Below are 22589 nucleotides of genomic sequence, written 5' to 3'. Positions count from 1 at the left end.
CCTCCAGAACAGGTTCATCCCAGGAGGGGGTGGTGACCTTGATTCCCTGAACCCCTGTTTCTCTCTCTGTCTTGGACCAAAGCTGTGAACGAAGCCACCTGCACCTGGAGTGGCCAGCTTCCCCCTCGGAACTATAAGAACCCCATCTACTCTTGCAAGGTGTTCCTAGGAGGTGTTCCTTGGGATATTACAGAAGGTGAGCTGTCTCTGAGAACTCTGGCTCCGAGAGTTGAAGGTGGGGCCTGGCTTTCAAGAGCCTGGAACTTGCACTGCGGCCATGGGGAGAGCCTCTGCCTGAGCGCCTGGCCTTACAGAGGAGCAGTGGGGGGCTGTGTTGCAGACTCCTAGCATTTCTGTGTCTTACCTGAGACCACAAGTCACCTCCTTGTTCAAGGGGCTGAGCCCGAGGGGTGGCACTGGGGAGTCCGAGCGCGCCTTTCCTGGGGAGGCCTGTGCTCAGCTTCTGCTGTCCTTAACATCTTTTGCAGCTGGATTGGTTAACACCTTCCGTGTTTTTGGCTCTTTGAGTGTGGAGTGGCCTGGTAAGGATGGCAAGCACCCCCGGTGTCCTCCCAAAGGTAATATTCCTAAAGGTAATAAAGACATGGTAGGAGCTTTTTTATTCCCCTCCCTAGAACGTAACTGCACAGAGGGGTGCTGGGATGTCACAGCCGCATGCTGGTAACGCGGGTGCTGCTTCAGCCTGGCACATCCCTGTTTGTTCCGAGCTAATGTTCCCTGCCCAGACCTACACTGCAGTGGGAGCCACCTCTGAACCCCCTTCCTTGTGCACTTCCCTACAAACCTGAACCCTGACGCACTGTTCCCCTCAAAGTTGTGTGTGAGAAAAGCTTTCCTGGCCAGTTCTGTTGCTGCCTGACCTGATTCTGAGATCCCTTTGGAGTTTGCAGGAAGGAGGACCAAACGTCTGATTCCTCACTGCTCTGAAATGAGATCCCTTCCCTGTAGAAAGGAGCCGGTGCTATTTTCACCCTGCCCCATCTTCCCTGAACTGAACCAGTGGGATAAGTAGGCTTTTAAAGCCATACCTGCCTCCCCTGGCAGAGTGCCCCCGGGAGAGCCTGGCTCTGCGACCTGGGCATCTCTGTCCAAGGGTGGAGAGCTGTGGTGACGCAGGACCCTGTCCCAGCCAGTCCCTTCCCTCAGCAGGGCGGGAGAGGCTGCACGGCTCTCTTCCTTGGCCTCAGCATCTGGCGTAGCGTGTGCTCCCATCCACCAGGACGTTGCAGGAGTAGGAAAACATGCACCTTGCACACAAGGCCTCCTCTCTGAGGAGTCACGCCCTGCTGCGAAGCTGACATGGCCGCCGAGGGATGCTAATGCGGTGTGTCCTCTCTGGGTGTAGGGTACGTGTATCTGGTCTTCGAGATAGAGAAGTACGTCCGGGCCTTGCTTCAAGCCTGCTCTCACGACCCGCTGAGCCCAGATGGCCCCAGTGAATACTACTTCAAGATGTCCAGCCGCAGGATGCGCTGCAAGGAGGTGAGACCTGCTGTGTCCTGGACCGTGGTGCCAAGCTCACAGAGGCGCCGCGTTCCCGTGGGCGGGGTGGGCACAGGGCTGCAGGCGAGGGATGCTCCTGCGGGACGAGCTGCTCTCCTGCCCCACAGTGCACCCAGCGGTGCTCTCTCATTGCATAATAACAACAATAATAACCATAACAAAACTGGGGGGCCTTAATGGAGTGCACACAGCCTGCCCACAGGGCTCAGACCATTGCCCCATCCTGTTCTGCTCTTGGTCTGCCCAGTACTTCAGCTTGTCATCAGGGCGACGTGGAGAGCAGCCCCTTGCTCTCCTTGCCCCTCACTCCTCAGTGACAGCTGTTCTCCCTCGTCCTGCCCTTGGGCTGCACCTTCTGGCTACCAGCCTGGTGGGTGAATCCCCCAAAGCCCGTTCCCGCCTGGAGCTCGATCACTGTATCATCTTCTCCGTATGATTCTCTCACATCTTTAGCATCCGTCTTGCAGGTCCCCGGCATCGTGGGTCTTACCCTGGATGTACCACGTCAGTCTAGGCAGAGTGTAGGAGTCTCCGCTCTACCCAGGTCCCCCATACAGCATCAGAACCACTTGTGAGAGCATCAGCGTTGGGTTTTCCTGAACCTGATCCCAGAGCCCGTCACTTCTGTGACGTTGAACTGGATATGCTGTTTTGGAATCTTCAGATCCTCATCTGTAACACAGGAGCTGATGCCTGCTCGGAGTACAAAGACCAGTGTTTTGCCTCCCTCTGGCAGAGTGCCCCCAGGAGAGCCTGACTCTGTGACCTGGGCGTGTCTGTCCGGGGGTGGAGAGCAGTGGTGATCTGAGACCTTGTCCCAGCCAGTCCCTTCCCCCAGCAGGGTGGGAGAGGCCGCGTGGCTCTCTTCCTTGGCCTCAGCACCTGGCGTGTTGCGTGCAGGGAGGCGTGAACAGGCACAGCATTAAGAATTTGGGAGTAATGAGGCTGTTCTGTGTGGTACTGTAGAGGCGATGCCTGTCGTCCTGTACACGTCACAGCACATGGCATGTACCACGGACGTCGGGGGGAAGCCCTAAGGCAAGCTAGGGGATTTGGGGGGTAATGAAATGTCAGTGTAGAGTTGGTTCGGAACAACAGCAGGCCGTGTGGACAGTGGGGGAGGCCACGCATGTCAGGGGTCAGAGGAATATGAGAAATCTTCCTGCTGAGTTTTACTCTGAACCTTCACCCTGAAAAGCAAACTCTATTTAAAAAAAAAAAAAAAAAAGTGTAGGGAAAAAATAGCCTATTTAATTGGGACAGCCACATTAGATTTAACCAAGTGACCCATGTAACTGTGCTGACCCCTTGTTTCCCAGACGTGTCCCATATTCACACTGTGTCAGTGACAGGTCCGGGGCACCTTCTGGCTGCCACGGTGGCACACGGCTCCCATCTCCCTGCTGCGTGGAGCTCAGCAGTCGTACCTTCGTGGATCCCGAGACTGTTCGAGAGCTGCTGCTTCCTGCTCTCCTCAGTGCCTCTGTTGACAGCTTCCTGTCCCTGAGTGTGACCTCCTCCTTGTCCCTGCCTCGCAGGGCTTGCCTGTGGTGCCCCGGCTCCATGCTGTCCACTTCTCCTGACTCCTCTTCCCGCTGCCACCACCACCGCCGCAGCCAGGATTTGACCCCCTCCCGTTGTCTCTGCTCTTACCTTTGACCAGGCCCACCTTGCTGGCCTCCTGTCCTGCCTGAGCCCCCCTTCCAGCAGGGGACCCTCCTTGGGCTGTCTTGTAATCCCAAATTGCTCCCTGTGCAAAACAGGCTCTCCTGTCTTCCAGTGCCTTCTGCCAGGCCGTCTCATCCCCAGGCCAGGCTAAACTGGAACTGGAACCCTTCAGTCCCACTCCTCCCGCCCACGTCCAGGCAGTCTGCCATCTGCAGACTCTTCTCTTGGACCTGCCAGGGCCACGTGGTCCTCACCGGCTTTGTCCTGCCCTCGGAACCGATGTCTTCCCTCCTTGCTGGCTTGTGCCTCAGAGCTCAATTTCCTGCTTCAAGGATTCTTTATCTTTTTCAAGCTTTAAAAAAAAAAAAATGTCACAGGCATATTAAAGTTATATGCATTTATAGGGTACTATGATGTTTTGATACATGTGTGCATTGTATAATGTCCAATTAGGGAAAGCCTGGTTATCGCTTTAAACATTTAGTATTTCTGTATAGTGGAAACATCCCAAATCCCATCTTCTGGTTTTTTAAATAGTGAAATACATGCACAGCACATTGTCCACGGTCGTCCTATTGTACAGTAGAATCCCAGAACTTCTCACTCCTAGGTACCCTCCTGTGTCCCATAACCTAGTGCAGTTCCTAAGGTCTCCCCGTACTGACCGTCCAGAAACGGCTCCCTGATCAGCTCATTTGTGGTGGCCGCCTCTGCCTGCTACACTGGGCTTTGTTCTGGGCTTGGGATTTGGGGCAGAGGATGTGGTCATCTCCTGCCCCGTGGAACTGTAAGACTCCCGGGGTCTTCTGGGCATGACGCTCCACACGCCCTCTCCATGCCCCTGCCCCTGGCATGAGCCCTCTGGAGCCTTGGTGGGCCAGTAATGGGTGCAGATACCACGAGTATCTGTGCTGTCCTTCCAGATCCCAGCCTTTTTGTTGTTGTTTATTTTATTTGAAAGGCGGAGAGACGGAGATCATCCGGCCACTGATTTACTCCCCAAATGACTGCAACAGCCAGGGCCTGGAACTCCAAGCAGGTCTCCCACCTAGTGGCACGGACCCAAGTACTTGGGCCACCTTCTGCCTTCCCGGGCATGTTAGCAGGAACTGGATTCAAAGCAGGGCGGCCGGACCCAAGGGACACCAATGTTGCTGCACCACAGTGCCAGCCCCTCCAGCCTTCCACTTACCTGGGACTCCTTCCTTTCTCAAGGACTCCAGGTGGTGCTCCCTGCTCCTCCGTGCCCACGGCCCTTTGTTGTAACCACACGGTGGGAGATTGTGACAGAGTGGCTCCTGGACTTGACAGCTTGGTACTTACTTGCTTGTACTGAAGGGTGAGCAAACGCCGCTCTGGTGGTGACTTCCACCATCGTGGACTGAGAGCTTAGCTCTAGTTGTTTAGGGGTAGGGGGCTGCCTGGGGGCCTCTGCCTGCCCAGTGCCGTGCAGGACCAGCTGCTGCAGTGTCTCCAGAGCCTGTCTCCCTGTGGCTCCGCCATGCTGATGCACCTCTGGGTGGTTTTCAGGTGCAGGTGATCCCCTGGGTCTTGGCTGACAGCAACTTCGTCCGGAGCCCATCTCAGAGGCTTGACCCCAGCAGGACGGTGTTTGTTGGTGCTCTGCACGGGATGCTCAACGCTGAGGCCCTGGCGGCCATCTTGAATGACCTATTTGGGGGAGTGGTGTATGCTGGGATTGACACAGATAAGCACAAGTATCCCATTGGTGAGTGTCCCACTTCTGTGTGGCAAAGCTGGGTGGCTCCTGGGAGTAGACCAAGATTGTGATACTTCCCCACGGGGGTGCAGCAAGAGACCTGACCCAGGTCTCCCGATCAGCGCATAGCAGGAGTGGAGCATCCCCAGCGGGTCGCCAGCCCTCCGCTGCACCTCTTGCACCCGAGACAGGGTGACTGGAGACTGTGGGAGGTGGTGGGAAGGAAGGACGAAGCAGGGACCTTGTTGGAAGCTCAGAGTTCACAACCAAACCACTTTGGGACAGATAGAGATTTTATTAAAAGGCCAAGGTTTCCTGAACTTGCCTGGTTTGCTTTATTAATAATACTTTAGACTCTGGTGTTGTCTAGGATCAAAAACCAGGTCAGGCCAGAGGCGGGCTTTCTGGATGATGGGCAGCAGTGTAGCCTCGGCCAGTGCTATCCCAGTGTAAGAGTGTGGGTCCAACCACTGGGTTTTGAATGGCCCTTCTGAGAATTGAGGTCAGTTCCTCAGTCATGGCAGAATGATCTCGACGGTGGGGTTTGGAGGTGGAGCAGACCGCCAGCTCTCTGATCCAGACATGACTAAGCCATTTCCCCACGGCTGAATCTGGGCAGGAAGGAGCACTGTGTGCTCATCAGTGCTGCACCGGGGATCTGAGGCGGGGGCAGCCGGTGCAGGTTGGGACTACGTCTGGCTCGAGTGCCTCCAGGCCTGGTGGGCCTGCCCTCCAGAGAGCTGTGCTGCCTTGGTCTCCACTCTGAGCCCTGTGACCTTACTGTGCCGGAGGAACCCTTTCCCTCCCATGGAGACCCATCCTTTCCCACTCCATGATTCATGCCAACACGGTCTCCTCCGGACTGTCTGATGCGGTAGCCACCAGCTAGATGTGGCCATCGCTGTGCTGGAAATGAGGCGGGTGCTACATGTTGAAAAGATGTTTTGGACATGCCGGGTTAACCACATTACTAAAGTCCCAGTGCTTTGTATTCCGATGTGGCTACCCAGAAATCGCAGAGTACACGAGTAGCTCACATTGTGTTTCTGCTGGATGGCACTCGTAGAGAAACGGCTTCCTGAGGGCAGAGCGAGGCATTTGGGAAAACTCGGCTGGAAGGTAAGCTCATGTCTTGTCCTTAGGGTCTGGTCGTGTGACTTTCAACAACCAACACAGTTACCTGAAAGCAGTGAGCGCTGCTTTTGTGGAGATCAAAACCACCAAGTTCACCAAGAAGGTGAGTGAGCGGCCTTACTCTGGTCCCTGAGGGGCTGGGGCTGCTCGGCAAAGTGAGCCGAGCTGTGAAGGACTGAGGCGAGGGCTTGGGCGCTCTGAGCCCCACAGTGTGCTGGTTTCTGGCCTCGCTAAGTCCTGCATCCTGACCGACCTGGCCTCTCTGAACACTCAGTGGTGGAGTCTGGGGGTAGCACGCTGAGGTGACCGGGCAGGAGCGTGTGTTTCCTGCATGCCCGAGCCGCCAGCCTGGCTGTGTCTGGTGCCAGTCTAGTCTCTGCCTGCTCTTTGCTCTAAGCCGCCTTTCAAACAGGCAAGCACTGTGCCTCACGTGCGGTGCCCTCTGACCCCGGCTCCCTGGTGAGGAGAGCACCTCCTGTTCCTGTTGTGCTTCCGTGCAGGTCCAGATAGACCCCTACCTGGAGGATTCTCCGTGTCACATCTGCAGTTCCCAGCCCGGGCCTTTCTTCTGTCGCGATCAGGTGAGTCCCCTGGGCACCGGAGGTGTCTCGGCAGCCCCCATCCTCGATTACAGTGCACACCCAGGTTGGAGTTCTGAGGTACTTGTGTCAAGAGAGCAGAGGCGGCAGCAGTCACGCTCGCCGGGGTCAGGCCGGGCCCTGCTGTGGGCAGCTTGGCCGGGGCTCTGGGGAGCTGGCTGCATTGCGCCTTGGGCACTCTGGTCTTTGCCTGGGATGCTCCTGTGTGACACGGCTCCTGGCAGTGCCTGTCCGGGGGCAGAACCGTGAGCCAGTACCGCTGCTCTAGCTCTGGGCCCCCCAGGCTGACTGATCTCTGCTCAGGGACTCCTGTCCTTGACCTCTGGGCCCCTGGACCGCCCTGACACTGAGCCTGGGCTGTTGTCAGCAGGCAGAAAGCAGCGTGACAGTCTCCTGTTTGGTGTTTCTGGGTGGTGGGGCACGGATATGGACGTGCTTGGCTGTGTTTCTCAAGCTGACGCACACACGCGTCAGCCAAGGGCCTCACTGAAATGTGGATGGCGAGTCTGCGGGCCTGAGGTGGCCACTGACAAATGGCCAGGTGGTGCCGTCACCGCCGTGCACCATGCTCTGTCCAGCGGGCGGCCCCCGAGGACACTGGCCGTCCGCTGTGCTTAGTTCTCTCAGCAATGCTGTGGCTGCGCTTTCCACCTCGGGGGAGGTAGATGATGGTTACGCGGAGGGCCCCTGTGAAGAGTGCGAAGGGTCGTTGGGTAGCTCTGGGCCTCCCTGGTGGGCTTCGGGATCTTTGAGAGATGATCTCCATTTCCAGGTCCTTGCTCAGAGCCTAGTGGCTTGCCTGAGGGGGTACACAGCAAGAGGGGGAACCCACCAGTCACTTCTGCCCGCCCAGTGCCTGCTGTTGGCCGCTGATGTGTCCCTAACCGTGCCCCATGTGAGCAGCCCTGATGGCAGCTCTGTGTCGGCGGTGAGAAAGGCAGGGCAGAGCAGAGCTGGTGCACTGGTCCGAGGGGCTGAGGGACGCTCGCAGTCTCTGCGCACCCCTGGAAGTCCATGGTTGGGGTGAGCGAGCTCCCAGGGACCCTGTCTATAGCCGGAGCTGACGTGGACGTGACCTCTCCTCTTGTGTCCCTCCAACCCAGGTCTGCTTCAAGTACTTCTGCCGGAGCTGCTGGCACTGGCGGCACAGCATGGAGGGCCTGCGCCACCACAGCCCCCTGATGCGGAACCAGAAGAACCGAGAGGCCAGCTAGAGGAGCCGGGCTTGCCCGGGGGCCTGGGGCGCCCAAGGCTGGCAGGTCTAGCGGTGGCCGGCACCACCCTGCCACTGGCGACCAGGGAGCTGGCTTCCCGAGGACAAGGGAACTCATAGTCACCGTTGCACTTGCTGAATCTGTCTTTGTTTCTGCACTAATTAATGCACAATGAGTTTCGTCGGGTTTTGTTTCCGGGGTGAGCCAGAGCAAGGACCCTCTGGCTCGCCCTCCAAGCAACTCTGTAGTTTTCCCAGATTTCAGTTTCTCATTTTGCTGATGAAAAGCAAGAAGAAAATACAAGACTGTGTCCAGAAGGTGTTGACACGGACGCCTGCATCTAGAGGTTTATTTATTAAAGCGCTTTTTTACATTCCTTGCAATACTGATGGTGATGACGCGCAGGTCTCATTGGTTTCATCCTTGCAGTTGCCATACAGTGCCTTTCCATTTATTTAACCCCCACCTGAACGGCATAAACTGAGTGTTCAGCTGGTGTTTTTTACTGTAAACAACAAGGAGACTTTGCTCTTCATTTAAACCAAAATCATATTTCATATTTTACGCTCGAGGGTTTTTACCGGTTCCTTTTTACACTCCTTAAAACAGTTTTTAAGTCATTTGGAACAAGAGATTTTTTTCTTTCCTGGCAGCTTTTAACATTATAGCAAATTTGTGTCTGGGGACTACTGGTCACTGTTTCACACGGTTGCAAATCAAAGCGTTTGCAACCAAGAAAAAAAAATTTGTTTTATTTGAAACTGGACCCGATAAAGGGCATTTGAGCGGCTGCTGTACATAGTTTCAAATGGTTTCTCGCACCTTCTTCAGTTGCACTTGTCGGGGGAGGGTTGATAGAAGTTTTTAATCACAGACTCACAGGACTTTTTTCTTTTGTAACTGAGCTTAAAAAAAAAAAAAAAAGGGCTGCTTCTCGGTGGGGTGGACGAAGGCTCCCGGGCCCCTCCCAGAGCGGGCAGTGCCCTTCTGACGGCTCGTTTGAGGAATGTACGAAGCCACAGTTGCAGTTGACTGAACCGCTACTGGAATTTGAAAACTTGACTCTCTCCTTTTTTTTTTTTTTTTTAAATACTTGCCCCTCTTAGGGAAGCCGTGTGCCAAAGAACCAGTGTCATGACCCCCCCTGCTGAGCTGCTGTCGCATTGTCGCAGATCCCAGCTACTCTGTGGGTTTTGTGAAGCTGTGTGTGAAGTCTCTACCTCACTGTAGTATATGCGGGCCAGACTGCACTCGCCTACAGATGCGTGGAGTACGCTGTGGTGTAGTTTTTTTGGCACATAATAAACACGTTGCAGCAGAGTCCTGGGTCCGTGTCTGTGTCTGTCTGAGGTGGGGGCCCCGGGGCGCCCGGGGTGGCGGCGGGACCACGTGGGCTTCGGGAGCTGTCCGGGGGGTGGGGGCTTCTCCCCCAACCTGGGTCCGTCCCGTCCTGACTCCGGTGAGCGGCAGAGGGAGCCGGGTCCGCGGATTCCGCCGGCCTGGGGTGCCTGTGGGGGACGCAGTGGGTCTGAGGCCCCCGGCTGAGGGGCGCGGGGGTCTCCTCGCCCAGGACGCCCCGGCCACTCGGGGGCGGGGTCCCTTCTGTCCGGGTGAGACTCGCCGCCCTTCACCCACCCGCCGTCTCCGCCCTGTCCGGTGAGGGTGCGGAGCCGGACAGCGGGCAGCCGGCGCTGGGGGCGTCCCAAGGCGGACAGGCCGGGAGCTGTGGCGCTGAGCTGGGCCCGCCCTTCCCTCAGGCGCCCACCGCGGGGCCGGAAACCCACTCGAGGCGCCTGGCACAGCCCGCCGCTCCGGACGGGACGGGGCTCTGCGATGGCTGGGGAGGGGGCGCCACCCCCTACTTCCACACGTCTCCGTGGCCGTGGGTCCGTCTGCCTCTCAGGGACTGGAAGTCGTCTCCACACTGCCCAGAGTGTGGGAGTCACCTGCTCCTGGTCTACAGGGCACCCGACCCCCGACCCGCGGCCGCCCTGAACGCCGGCGCAGCGAGCGCGGCGCGGAAGCGGACGAGCCCCACCCACCGTGGGCGGGGCCGCCGTCGCCCCGCCCACCCGGGCAGTGCGCCGCCCTCACTTCCGCCCCGCGCCGCCAGGGGCCGCTGTGGTGCGCTCGAGCAGGCTCCGCGCGTCCCGGGCTGGGCGGAAGCGGCTTTCTGGCCTGCGCTTTATAGGCCTCTCTTGTGCTTCCTGTTTCCTCTTTCACTCAGGACCCGCCAACATGGTAGGTGTATAGGTCTTAGGGCGCTATCCAGCTCCATCGTCCCCCATCCACAGCTCCCCGTGATCCCTGACCCCGGAGGGGAGACCCTGGGCCGGGTGCGCGCGCGACCCTGTCCACCTGGAGCCGCTGGCGACCGCAGTGTCCGTCCCAACTCCGCTGCTCCCGGGCGGGCCCGGCCCGCGAGCCCACGGCCGCCGGGGCTTCGCTCGGCTAGCGCTGCCCGCGGGTGACCCCCGTGCTCTGCCGCCCGCAGGGCCGCGTGCGCACCAAAACCGTGAAGAAAGCGGCCCGGGTCATCATCGAGAAGTACTACACCCGCCTGGGCAATGACTTCCACACCAACAAGCGCGTGTGCGAGGAGATCGCCATCATCCCCAGCAAGAAGCTGCGCAACAAGATCGCGGGGTGAGGCGGGGCCCGCGGGGAGCCGGAGGGCGCGGCCCGGGGGTGTGCGGGGCCGGGGCCGGCGGCGGCACCTGCTCGGCCGGCGGCCGGGGGTGTGCGGGGCCGGGGCTGCAGCCGCCCGCGGGCGCGCTCACGGAGGGTCTGGCGCAGCTATGTCACGCACCTGATGAAGCGGATCCAGAGGGGCCCGGTGAGAGGCATCTCCATCAAGCTGCAGGAGGAGGAGCGGGAGCGGAGAGACAACTACGTGCCCGAGGTGAGCGCCCTGGGCCCCGGGCTCGCCCGCAGGTGGGGACGCGGGTTCCTGAACCCGCCGCGTGCCCACCTGTGGTCGGCCCCGCGCTGCTGATTGGATAAGTGCTGATGCCGGCCTCCCGGGGTCTGCCTGGCCGTGCTGCAGTGCCCGAAGCGACTTCCCCTGTGGGGGGACTCGATCCTGCCCGCCCACGGCTCGCTCCCCCTGTGCACACGGACCAGGCAGCGGGACACGTGCAGGGGAGGTGCCGGCTCTCACTGGTACGGGGCCTGCCTTTCTCTCTAGGTCTCCGCGCTGGATCAGGAGATCATTGAAGTGGATCCTGACACGAAGGAAATGCTGAAGCTCCTGGTAAGCTTTGGCTGCCCTCGCCGAGCCGCATGCCATCCGCAGCCTCCTCCTAGTGCTAATAGCTCACCGCTTAGCCGGGCTCGAGGTCACACAGCTCCCAGGGAATGGCTGGGTTGGGCGCCCACCCACAGCTCTGTAACGGGGGTCGGCTGCTCGTTGGTTGTTGAAGGTGGCGCTGAGCGTGTTGGCTGCACAGTGGTAATTCCCAGACCCACTGGCCTCTGCTGTGGCTTCGGGAAGGTTCGGTTCCGGCCTCTCCTGTCTGCTCTCGTCATTGCGCCCCGGGGCTCTGTCTGTCCTCCCCACCTCTCCTTTGGTCTGGGTTCCAGTGTGTGCCGGTAGGCCGTGCACAGGGCCATAGTTTGGTGACGGGGCCTGGGCTCTGAGGTCCAGCAGGCTCTTGGTGACTCTGTTGGAGCTTCCACCCGCTGGGTCACTTCTTGTGTGGCTGCAGCGGCCAGCGATGGCCCAGGCCAAATTCTGGGGCCAGGAGCTCAGTCCGGGCTTGCATGTGGGAGGTGGGGGCCCGACTACTTGAGCTGTCGCTGCCACTTCCAGGAGCCAGAGCCCCAACCCAGGCGCTCTGCTAAGGGATAGGGCTACACCTCTCGCCCCCAGTTTTTCCATCTCTGGTCGTTGGAAGGTTAAGAGATTGAAACTCTTGAGAACTGTGAGCTCGCGTGCACCTGTGGCCCGGCCCAGCATCCCCTTGCCTGCTGTGGATCTGCGGGTCCTTGCCCGAACAACCGCTGTCCTGTGTGTAGCTTCTCTGCTTCAACTGTGTGGTCTTTCTTAAAGACCAAGTTGCACGTTAGGTTCCAGGTGCATGGTGGGCCCGGGGCTCCTGGGCTTGCTGCAGGGCTGGCCAGAGCTTGTGCCCGTGCTGATGGGATTAGAGGTGCTTCCGGGCCGCGGGCTGCCCTGGGAGTGGGTTCCGGGCCAGGAGCCGGTGGCATCATGGGCTGTGGTGTAAGTGCTGTGTGTGTCGTTGATGAAGTCCTTAGGGAGTGAGGGCACCAAGAGAGGTGGGCACATGGGCATTGGATGCCGTGCCCAGGACACCCTGGGGCCTCCCCCACCGCAGCCCCGAGTGCCTGGGTTCCCGCTTCCTCTTGATGGACACCCTGGAGGGCAGCAGGTGGTGGCGGAAGTACTTGGAAGACCCGGGTGGGGTTCCCAGTCATGGCTGTCGGGACTCTCTGGGGAGTGAACATACAGCTGAGATCTGTCTCACTGTGCCTTACAAATAAAGTTCTCTGAAAAGAAAGTCTACATGCGGCCCAGGGATGGCTTTTTTCCCTCCAGTCTGTGATTGGCTGAGTCTGGATGCGGAGGCCAAGGGCGCCCTGGCAGTGTCTCGGAGACAGGCAGAGCAGGGGTGCTGCTTGGGGAGCCCCAGCGCAGGTGTCTGGGGTGTCGGCCCTCGTCCCACCAGCCCCGCCCCAGGCCAGACAGTGGGGGGTGCTGCCCTGACCCCCTCAGCTCGGCCAGATGGTGCTCACTGGGTCCCTCTGTTGTTCCAGGACTTCGGCAGCCTGTCCAACCTGCAGGTCACGCAGCCTACAGTGGGGATGAACTTCAAAACGCCGCGTGGAGCCGTGTGAGCCTTTCCGCTTCACTGTCTATTTTCAATAAACTTGGGACAACCAGCCTTTGCCTCTGTCGTCTGGCGCCGAGAGCAGGAGTTCTCGCAAGGGCACTGGGGCTGTGGGGCCCTCCCGACAGTGCCTGGGACGCGGCCGGGGACGTGGGGGAGCTGCCTCCTGAGGTCCATGCCCAGCTAGCAGGGTCCCCAACAGTGAGAACAGCCTGGAGGGGAGTCACGGGGGTCTGTGGTGGGAGGGGGAGGTCCTGGCTGGGTTGCTTCTCCTCCCTCTGCGCCCTGGAGCGCGTCCACCGTGGGGAGGGCGGGCTGGGACTGCATCTGTGTCTCACTGGGGGGCGGGCCTGGACTCCTGCTCCTCGGTTGTCAGCGAGGAAGTGGCCAGGCCGGCTCTGGTGCTGGGCACACATCTGCTTCTGACAGGCAGGTAACAGCAAATTGCCATCTAACGTGTTTGTAGCTTCGTTTTGATAGAATTACAAACTCGGAGTTGCAAGCATAGCACAAACAAGGACTTTGGTGTGTGTCTACCCAGACTGGCCAGTCGTCTGCGTTTTGCACATGGTCACGGTTTCTGGCCTATTGGAGCTTAAACAAGTTTGAGATGTGCCCATTTACTCCCAAATATTTCAGGATCTTCTAAGAATAACAACACGCCTTTACGTAACCATAGTCCAGTCGTGAATCAAGGTTAACAGTGGCCCAGCCCACAGCCGATATCGGGTTTCCTGTGTAGTGTCCCTAGTGTGAGAAGTCCTGGGCAGTCCTTTTGCAGAATGCCCTTTGCGTGGGTGGGTGTCGTCTGAGCTCACTGGCTTTCTGGGGGTGGGGCATTTGCTTTTAAGGCACATCTGTGGGCTTCCCACTGTCAGTGGTAGTGGTGAGGGCCCGTGCTGTGGTGGAGTCAGTTAATCCTGCCTGCGCTGCTGGCATCTCCTGTGGGCGCCAGTTCTAGTCCTGGCTGCTCCACTCTTTTGAGAGACAGAAGGGTCTTCCTTCTGTGGTTCTCTTCCCCAGAGCCGAAACAGCCAGAGCTGCATCGATCCGAAGCCGGGAACCAGGTGCTTATTCCTGGTCTCCAATGCGGTTGTAGGGACCGGATGGGAAGAGTAGTCGGGTCTAGAACCCACGCCCATTATGGGATGCTGGCACTGCAGCGGAGGGTTAACCTAGTGAGCCACGGCGCCAGCCCCAGGCTGGTCCACTTCCAATCCAGCTCTGCTGTGGCCTGGGAAAGCAGTGGAGGATGGCCCAAGTGCTTGGGCCCTGCACCCGTATGGGAGACCTGGAGGGAGCTCCTGGCTTCGGATCGGCACAGCTCTAGCTGTTTGGGGAGTGAACCAGCAGGTGGAAGACCTTTCTCTCTCCCTCTCACTGTCTGTAACTTTCCCTCTCAAATAAATAAATCTTGTAGTTGTGAGGACATTTTCTGAGGCTGAAACTCCTGTTTTTCGTTAACTTTTAAGTTCCTGGGAAAAGCCAGTAGCCCGGCCTTCTGCTGTGAAACTTGCCACCATCCTCCACTAGGGGGCGTGTCGTCGCCGCTCTGCCTCTGCGCGCTCCCCCAGCTCCACGCCTTGGCCGGAGGTAGCTCAGCTGCCGCGGCTGGGGACTGGGGGCGGAGGAGGAGAGGCGGGCTGCCCCGGGGGGCTGCGAGGAGCACCTGTTACCACGCCCCGCGGAGTGGGTGAGGGCTGCGGGCCTTAGTTCTTGCAGCTGTGAAACGCCTCTTGCCAGCACTCAGCTGGGGCCGGGTTGCCCTCAGCGCTGGGAGGCTGAGGGACTGCGGCACTGGTTTCCCTGGGGTGCTGTCGTCCCGCTCTGGGGCAGAATAGCAGCCTTGGCATTAAAGAGACGGGGCCACCTCTGTGTTCTGTGTCTGACTCTGTTCCTGAGAAATCTGAAAGTGACCAGAAACGGTTGGAGGTGATTGTGGTTTTTTTCCTTCAATGTCCTTGGTCAGTTTCAACCACAGCCAATAAATACCTCTTGTATGAACAGAACTCAGAGCCGTGAGGACTGGGCTCACGGGCCCTGGCTCGGAGGAGTTAAGGGGAGCTCTGCTCTATCTGGAGTGGAGGGCTTGTGGGAGGCAATCGGTTAGATGGACGCGGCCCTGGCTCTGCAGTGAGGGAGCCGGCAGGCTGATGCGGGAGGGATGCACCCTGCATGGGGCCTAGGCAAGACTAACCCACGCTCCTGGGCCGGGAGAGGGGCAGCGCCCAGCTCATGGCGCCCCTCACGGGACAGTACTTTTGTGGGAGCACAAAGTCCCCCTCTACCTGCAAGTCCTTGTTGGCTCTAATTGCCGGGGGTCATCCGGGCTCTCCATTTTATTGGAACCTAATGGCCAGGGCTTCAGTGGAAGCCAGGCCCATCACGACTTTGTGAAGTCTTGGGGGAAAAAATTACTGGTACATACTCGTCATGTGAATGAAGAGGAAAACCTGGCCTTAGCTGTTGGGCCTGTAAGAGCGGCTCTCTGATGGTGAGTTAATGTCCCCAAAGGAAATTATCCAGAAAAAAAAAACTTGTTTGAGGACCATTAGCCATTGGAGGGTGGTGTTGTGAAGCGTTCTGGGTACTAGGAACAGTATCAGTGGGCAGTAAAGGAATGAAAGGATTAGATGGAAAATCGAGGATGCCACCGCCGGTGACGCTGAGGTGCGTCACAGCTGACGGCAGTCAGCCCCCGCCCACGGGGGACCCCTCGGGTTTGGTTTTCCCTCTCAGCCTCCCTCGCTCTTGGACTTGGGCAGCTGTGGGTCCCGTGTCCACCGCTCGCCTAACAAGACTGCAGCCCCAGAGCGCACGACGTCACTGGTGCAGTGGCCTGCGCTGCGCTCAGCCCCGGGAAGCCCCGGAGGTCCCAGACCACCACTGCCCAAAGTCGGGCTGCACCCGGCGCCTACGTTTCCCTCTCCCTCGCTGGGAAGGAGCCGCGGGTCCAACGTCCACGCTGCGTGTTTGCGTCTCCAGATCCGCGCCACGCAACGCGGGCCTCAGCGGGCGGTTAGCGGCCAGACGCCCCGCAGGGCCCAGAAGTGGGAATGCGAGGTCCCGGACGGCGACCCGCACCACCGGAAACCATGGGCGACGAGGGCTCCGCCGGAGCCGGGGCCCGGGACGTCCCCAGGCCAGCGCGAGCCGGCTCCGAGGGCTGTCGCGGTTTCTAAGCCGCCTTTTGCACACGGAGCCTCGGGAGAGTTCTCGTTCCGGCCTCGGCTCCAGGCTCACGCAGAGGGCGCCCCGGGCGCCTTGGCGTTCCCGCTCTCCAGCCCTGCACCTCCAACCACCCTGGCTCCAGGGGTGGCGCCCCTGCGGGTTTCGGGGAGACATTCGCAGCGCGCCCCCGGCACAGCCCTGAAGTCTCCCTGGCTCTTTTCCTGCCACGGGCTGGGCGCGCAGAGAGCCCTGCGCTCCGCCGCTGCCCGTAACCCCCGCCCCCGGGTAGGCCTGCGGGCGCTGATTTGCGTATTTTCATTTCAGGAGGGTGGCCATCTAGAAACTTCCATGCCCTGGGGAGAAGCCGCAAGGAGGCGGGCGCTGTCTTTCCCTCGTGCACACACACAAGATGCTTTTCAGTCGCTCCCCGTTGGCGCGAAAACTGGTCTCCGTTGAAAATCGGGCTAAAAGCTCTAAATTACGAAGCCCGAAAAGGAAAAAGGCTCTCTCGGGAGTCAGCCTCGCGTCCGAACTGGGCGGAGGCCCTGCAGAGCCGGGGAACAGGGTGCGCGCTGAGCGGCTAACCGCGGGCAAGGCCACTCCGCGCGCGCTCGCCCCTCTCCGCGCGCGGGTTGGCAGCACGGTGGGCCCGAGACGCGCAGGACTCCCAGCAGAGACCCGTGCATCCCCCTCCTCCCACCTCCACTCGCGACCCCCCCAGCCCCGGGCCGACATTGCCAGGCGCGCGCTCGTGTGCCGCGGGGAAGGCCCGCTTCCCGCCGCGCGCCTGGAGAGCGAGCGCCAGACCATCTTGCGGGTCTCCTGCTCGCTGAGCGCCGGCTTTCGCAGCCAAGCCCAGGAGCCTCGAAAAATGAATCATCCCCTCCTCTCCCGCGGAGATGGGAGCTTTTAGGTCGAGACTGGTGTTTGGGAACCCTGATGGAGAGCAAGGGTGGGCGGGAAGCCCGCGCCAGCGCCCCTGCCCCGCCTCCCCACGATGACCCGCGCGCTGAATTCTCTGTAGCAGCCAAGCAGTGCTCCAGATGCGCTTGGCAAACCCTAACCCAAAGACCCCGTCGTTTCAACCCCACGCTGGCCCCCACCCCACCCGCCCCAATACTGATGTTCGCACTTGATGAAAAGTGCAGTGAAAAACACTTTTTTTTTTTTTTTGCACCCGGTGGTGTGGGTCCTGCTGGCTTGTTTCTTTGCATATCATAGTATTTTGTTGAAAATGGACGTTTTAAAAAATGCAAGTGTGGCAGCTCTGGAAATCGGAGCCCTCCCCTATCCTTTTTGTTTTGGTGTTAGGGTTTCCGCGGTGGTTATTTTTGGGTGATGTCCCTGGAGTCATTCGGTAGCGTCTGTGCTGTTTTCCACGGGGACCGCTGAAGTCTCGGCTTGGTTAGGTCCGTGTCAGACACTCCCGCTAACTCCTGGGAGGATACACCTCCCAGCCTGTGCCGAGCAGCCCCAGCCCGGTGCTTGGCAGCTATGCCGCGACGGTCACTTCCTCTCCACACAGGCTCTGTGCCCTTAGGGGAGAGGGCTTCCTCCGGGCTCTTCCGGGCACACACAGAGTCCCGTGTACCTGGGAGCCTTGTCATTAACCTTGTCTGGTTAATGGCAGCTTCCGGATGGAGACTTCCGGGAACCCACTGGACAAGTGGAAGGCTGACGGCTCTCTGGGGAGAAGACCTTGCGGGGGGACCCCAGCCACAGTTTGTCCCCACTGTCACCTGTCGGGCTGCTGTTTTGGACTGTGTTGTGGGCTGTTGGTTTCGGGGTTTTCAGAGCTGGTGAGAGCAGGATAGGAGTAGACCAAGATTTCGCCCCGTTTCTTGGTGAAATGTGCCCCAGATGGCTACCAGCCTCTGACTGTTTTTGCAAGGGTTGGTACTGCTTTAGTAGAGTACTTCCGTTCTCCCTCGTCTTGACTCCAGCCACGTGAGAGACACGGAACCAAAACCTGCTCACCCACCTACTCCCAAGTTCCTGACCCACAGAAACTCAGATGAGGGCTATTGGGTAAGCTGCGACGTCTCAGCGTAATTCATTACATAGCAACACATCGATTAGCAATATGGTGAGCAGCTCCCCCTCTTATTTTTCCAGATTTGATTTTATTTATTGGAAAGGCAGAGTTACAGAGCGAGCGAGCGAGATCTTCCATCTGCTGGTTCACTCCCCAAATGACTGAAGCGGCTGTGGCTGGGCCAGACCAGAGTCAGGAGCCAGGAGCTGGAACTGTTGCCCATATGGGATGCCGGTGTTGCAGTCTGTGGCTTTACCCAGTACATCACAGTGCTGGCCCTTAGACCGTCCTATTTTGTATTTTCCCTCCCCAAACTGGACATTTCTGTAGAAATGGAGAGTGTGAGGGAACCTTGGTGAAACCTCGGGGACAAGTCCTTATGGCGTCACTGCACAGGAAGCGTGGGGGTGGGGTGAGGGTGGGGGGCCTTGGGGCTGGCTCGCCCAGCAGTGTGGTGACCACACTGAGAGCCCAGGGCCTTCTGTCCCTCAACACTGCCACTGCTGGAGGTGGCATCATAGTTTTATGCAGCGGTCCCAGGGGTCACATCCAGACCCAAGCACCCACAGGAAGGAGAGACTGCGTCTTCCTTGGCTCTCTGGTGGGACTGAGAACCCCAGGAGACCTCCCTGGCTGGCTTATTGGCAGAACCGGTTCTGTGTCCCTTCCTGGAGCAGTCACTGACAGGTGCCGGGTGACCATCTGGGGACCAGCAACCACAGGGCCAGAGACGTGAGGTGGTGGCCCTCCTGTAGACAGTGAGCGTCAATATTAAACCCAATTCTGGGGGTTATTTTGAGGGCATGGATGGCAGAGAGTTAACATTGTTAAGATCTGGGGCCGGTGCTGTGGCCTAGAGGGTTAAGCTGCCACCTGCAGTGCCGGCATCCCATATGGGCGCTGGTTCGAGTCCCAGCTGCTCCCCTTCCGATCCAGCTCCCTGCTATGGCCTGGGAAAGCAGTGGAGGATGGCCCAGGTACTGCACCTACATAGGAGACCAGAAGAAGCTCCTGACTCCAGCCTGTTCCAGTGGATGGAAGACCTCTCTCTTTCTGTCTCTCCCTCTCTCTAACTCTGCCTTTCAAATAAATAAAATAAATCTTAAAAAAAAAAAAAGGTAGAAGTCCAAGGGCTACCTTAAGAGTCTCTAAGTATTTTTTTTAAAAGATTTATTTTCTTTATTTGAAAGACAGACTTACAAAGAAAGGTAGAGCCAGAGAGGTCTTCCATCTGCTGGTTCATTCCCCAAATGACCATAATGGCCAGAGCTGAGCTGGTCCGAAACCAGGAGCCAGGAGCTTCTTCCAGGCTTCCCACACGGGGTTCAGGGTCAAGTCCTTGGGCCCCTGCATCTTCTGCTGCTTTCCCAGGCCATAGCAGAGAGCTGGATCAGGAGAGGAGCAGCTGGGACTCGAACCAGCGCCCATATGAGATGCTGGCGCTGCAGGCTGGGGCTTTAACCCGCTGTGCCACAGCGCTGGCCCCAAGAGTCTCTAAGTATTGCGAGGACAGATTTTCTCAAGCTTACTGAACTGACCTTGGTTTGTTCTCACTTGGGCTGCCAGGAAACTCCTCGTTCTTTTCGGCTCACCGTAGCCATCCTGGGACACCGTAGCAAGTGTTAACTCAGCGTGAACTCGTTTTCTCTTCCATTTTAGCTTTGTGTGAAACTGTGAACTGTTAGGTTTTAGGATGGAGCTTGTTGAAAATGATATTTCGGTTTTCTAAAGTTAATGTTCTTAAGGGACAGAGCTGAGTGGGGTGTGTGTGTGTGTGTGTTGGGGGTGCCTGGGGGAGTCCCACCCTGCCTGCATGGTCAGATCCCTCGCTCCTTGGGGCTGCTGTGCACTTAACGGTGAGAACCCGAGGCTGGGTTCAAGGCCAGTCCATGTCCCGAAGGAAACTCGGCTTCAGTAGCCGCAGGTCCCCAGGACGCCTGAAATCACTGCCCCTGGTTTTTTTTAGAAAAGGTGCACAACCCGCCCAGCGCTGGGGCCTCCGTCCTCTCCCGCAGCGGCCGTGGCCGTGACCACGGGGCTCAGCGCCGCACTCCAGGCCGGCCGCCTGCCGCATTGTTGGCGCTGCCGCTCTTGGCCCCGAGTGAGGGCGATTGCTTCCTGCCCCGCGAGTGTTTCCTCTCTTTCTAGATTAGTGGGGACCTACCTCCTCCATGGCCCAGATCGGGGCCGTCGGGGCTGGGGGTGGGAGGGAATGGGGCAGGCCTGAGCACGGGGCCGAGAGCACTGGTTATATCTGGCTTCCCAATCCCATGGGGCCTGGGGATGCAGGCGTCGCTGGTGTGAGGACCCCACTGTCCCCCTCCGCCCTGGCGCAGTGTCTTGGTGCCGTGGCAGGGCGCGCGGCTCTGCCCCCAGGCCCCCTCGGCTGCAGGATGGGATGGAGCTGATTCAGCCTCTTCCTGAGCTTGTTGTGAACCGAGACTCCGAGACTTTCATCAGCCCTCTCCCCATTGTTCCCGACCCCGCTCCTCGGGGAAAAGGCTTCCTTGTGACTCACGAGCCACTTCTTCCACGTCCAGTGGCTTCTTTGAAGAAAATGGGTGAGCGAAACGGTTTCCTCCTCCTCTGTGACCTCCCCCGCCCCTCCTTGGAAAGGTCTGGCTCCAGCGGGGTGGGCGCCCCAGCCTGCGTCTGGCTCCAGCTTGGCAGCTTTTGCTCCTCTCTGGAATCTCATTGTGCGCCCGCCCGGCTCCGAGGGACGCCCTGGCGGGGGCCGCCACGTGCACCCCAGCTGCCCGGATACAGCTGCGCTGCCGCCCTGCCCTGGTCTATTTCGGAGCTAAACCCAGCCCAGGCGGCTCCTCCCTGCCTGTCCCCACCCTCCCACGTCCTGTTGTGTCCGCAGTGTTAAGGAGGGGACCACCTAAGGGTGACACGGATCACGAGGGTCACCGCCATCCACCGTGAATAAAACCCGCAGGGCATGTGCTGGCCCCGCTGCGGGCCAACTCCCCAGGCAGCTGCTCCCCAAGGGCCAGGTCTCTGGCAAGCCATGTGCTTGCCAGAGCGGCCGGCCTGACTGCCACAGCGGAGACTGTGACGACATGTGACATCCATCGCTCCAGGCGTTGCCGGGGCCAAGCTGGGGTCAGCTCCAAGGTCACGCGGGCAGCCTGTCTCCGCCTAGGCTGTCATCGGCAGCCAGACTGAGCGTGTGCACTGTGACGTGTGCTCGCTGAGGTCAGTAACTCTGGGGGGAGGGGCTTAAGCTTCGAGGTGAAGTCCCCTGCAGAGGTGCAGCGTTCACCCCAAGTTCTCACAGCTGGGAGGGGGTCACAGTTAATTATTTTAAGCTACATAATAATCCCTCGTGTGGTTTCGAATCACTTGCAATCTACGTTGTATTTTTTTACACGTTTGTCTTAAAGACAATGTAATGAGAAACACCTAGAATTAAGCAAATGAACATCATAATAGCTTTTAAAAATATGTATTTATTTATTTTTATTTGAAAGGCAGAATTAGAGTCTTCCATCCACTGGTTCGCGCCTCAGATGGCTGCAACAGCCAGAGCTGGGCCAGGAGCTTCTTCCAGATCTCCCACATAGGTGCAGGGGCCCAAGCACTTGGGTCATCCTCCACTGCTTTCCCAGGCACATTGTCAGGGAGCTGGATCAGAAGTGGAGCAGCCAGGAATCAAAACGGCACCCATATGGGATGGCCGTGCTGCAGGCAGCAGCTTAACCCACTATGCCACAGAGCTGGCCCCCACAGTAGCTTCTTGATGTGATATAACCAATCAGTACAAGATTAAAAGCTGAGTTTCTTACACCATTCAGATAGGCTGCCTGGACGGTTCTTTTTCCAGGTAAATAGCTCTATAACACCTTGTGGGGTGCACGGATGCATTGTGTGATCCAGAACACACCCACTGACCACCATCTCAGAACTGAGCTTGGTCAAAGTTTTGCAAAATTGTACTTGTGCTTTGTGTTTGTAAATAATTTGTTAAAACACACACACATTCAGTTATTTATTTGAAAGGCAGCATGGGGAGGGGGAGAGAGAGAGAGAGAGAGAGAGAGAGAGAGAGAGAGGTCTTCCATCCACTGGTTCACTCCTCAAATGGCTGCACCAGCCAGCTAGGCCAGGAGCCTGGAACCCCATCCTGGTCTCCCACGTGGGTGCAGGGGCCCAAGCATTTGGGCCATCGTCTGCTGCTTTCCCAGCTGCATTGGCTGATCAGAAGTGGAGCAGCTGTGACTTGAACCGGTGCCACGTGAGAGGCTGGCGTCGCAAGTGTCCGCTTAACCTGTGTCACAGCACTGTCATTCAGTAGCTTTCTGGGTAAAGTTGTTGGACTTCATCTAGCTGGCTTAACATTCTATTGATAAATATATATATTTTAAGATTTATTTATTTTACTTGAGAGGCATAGTTACAGACAGAGGGAGAGACAGAGAAAGAGGTCTTCCATTGCTGGTTCGCTCCCCAAATGGCCACAATGGCTGGAGCTGGGCTGATCCGAAGCCAGGAGCCAGGAGCTTCTTCCAGGTCTCCAATGTGGGTGCAGAGGCCCAAGGACTTGGGCCATCTTCTGCTGCTTTCCCAGGCCATGGCATAGAGCTGGATTGGAAATGGAGCAGCCAGGACTCGAACCAGCGCCCATATGGAATGCTGGCACTGCAGGCGGTGGTGGCTTTACCCGCTACA

At 58.5% G+C, this 22589-nt stretch overlaps 2 protein-coding genes across 13 annotated transcripts in view; both read left to right on the top strand.

Moving 5' to 3' along the window:
* CPEB1 (cytoplasmic polyadenylation element binding protein 1) overlaps nt 1-9179 on the top strand; it is a 100298-nt gene extending 91119 nt beyond the window's left edge. For 6 of the 12 annotated variants that reach the window (XM_017337568.3, XM_070054564.1, XM_051834241.2 and 3 more), the window contains 7 exons: nt 83-196; nt 489-593; nt 1367-1503; nt 4723-4921; nt 6055-6149; nt 6547-6627; nt 7749-9179. In XM_017337568.3, coding sequence (XP_017193057.1) covers nt 83-196; nt 489-593; nt 1367-1503; nt 4723-4921; nt 6055-6149; nt 6547-6627; nt 7749-7859 — 842 coding nt within the window. In that variant the 3' untranslated portion in view covers nt 7860-9179. The remainder of the gene's footprint in view (nt 1-82; nt 197-488; nt 594-1366; nt 1504-4722; nt 4922-6054; nt 6150-6546; nt 6628-7748) is intronic. The other 6 variants (XM_070054565.1, XM_070054568.1, XM_051834247.2 and 3 more) reach the window with 2 other exon arrangements.
* Nucleotides 9180-9854: 675 nt separating this feature from the next.
* RPS17 (ribosomal protein S17) lies at nt 9855-12761 on the top strand. The gene is made up of 5 exons (XM_002721477.4): nt 9855-10100; nt 10354-10505; nt 10656-10761; nt 11047-11112; nt 12636-12761. The coding sequence occupies exons 1-5, from the start codon at nt 10098-10100 to the stop codon at nt 12714-12716; spliced, it is 408 nt and encodes a 135-aa protein (XP_002721523.1). The 5' UTR covers nt 9855-10097; the 3' UTR covers nt 12717-12761.
* Nucleotides 12762-22589: the final 9828 nt, after the last annotated feature.

The sequence above is a fragment of the Oryctolagus cuniculus genome, chromosome 12, assembly GCF_964237555.1.
Source record: "Oryctolagus cuniculus chromosome 12, mOryCun1.1, whole genome shotgun sequence".
Lineage (NCBI taxonomy): Eukaryota > Metazoa > Chordata > Mammalia > Lagomorpha > Leporidae > Oryctolagus > Oryctolagus cuniculus.
The sequence above is the reverse complement of the archived record's forward strand: the minus strand, read 5'-3'. Positions and strand labels throughout refer to the sequence as shown.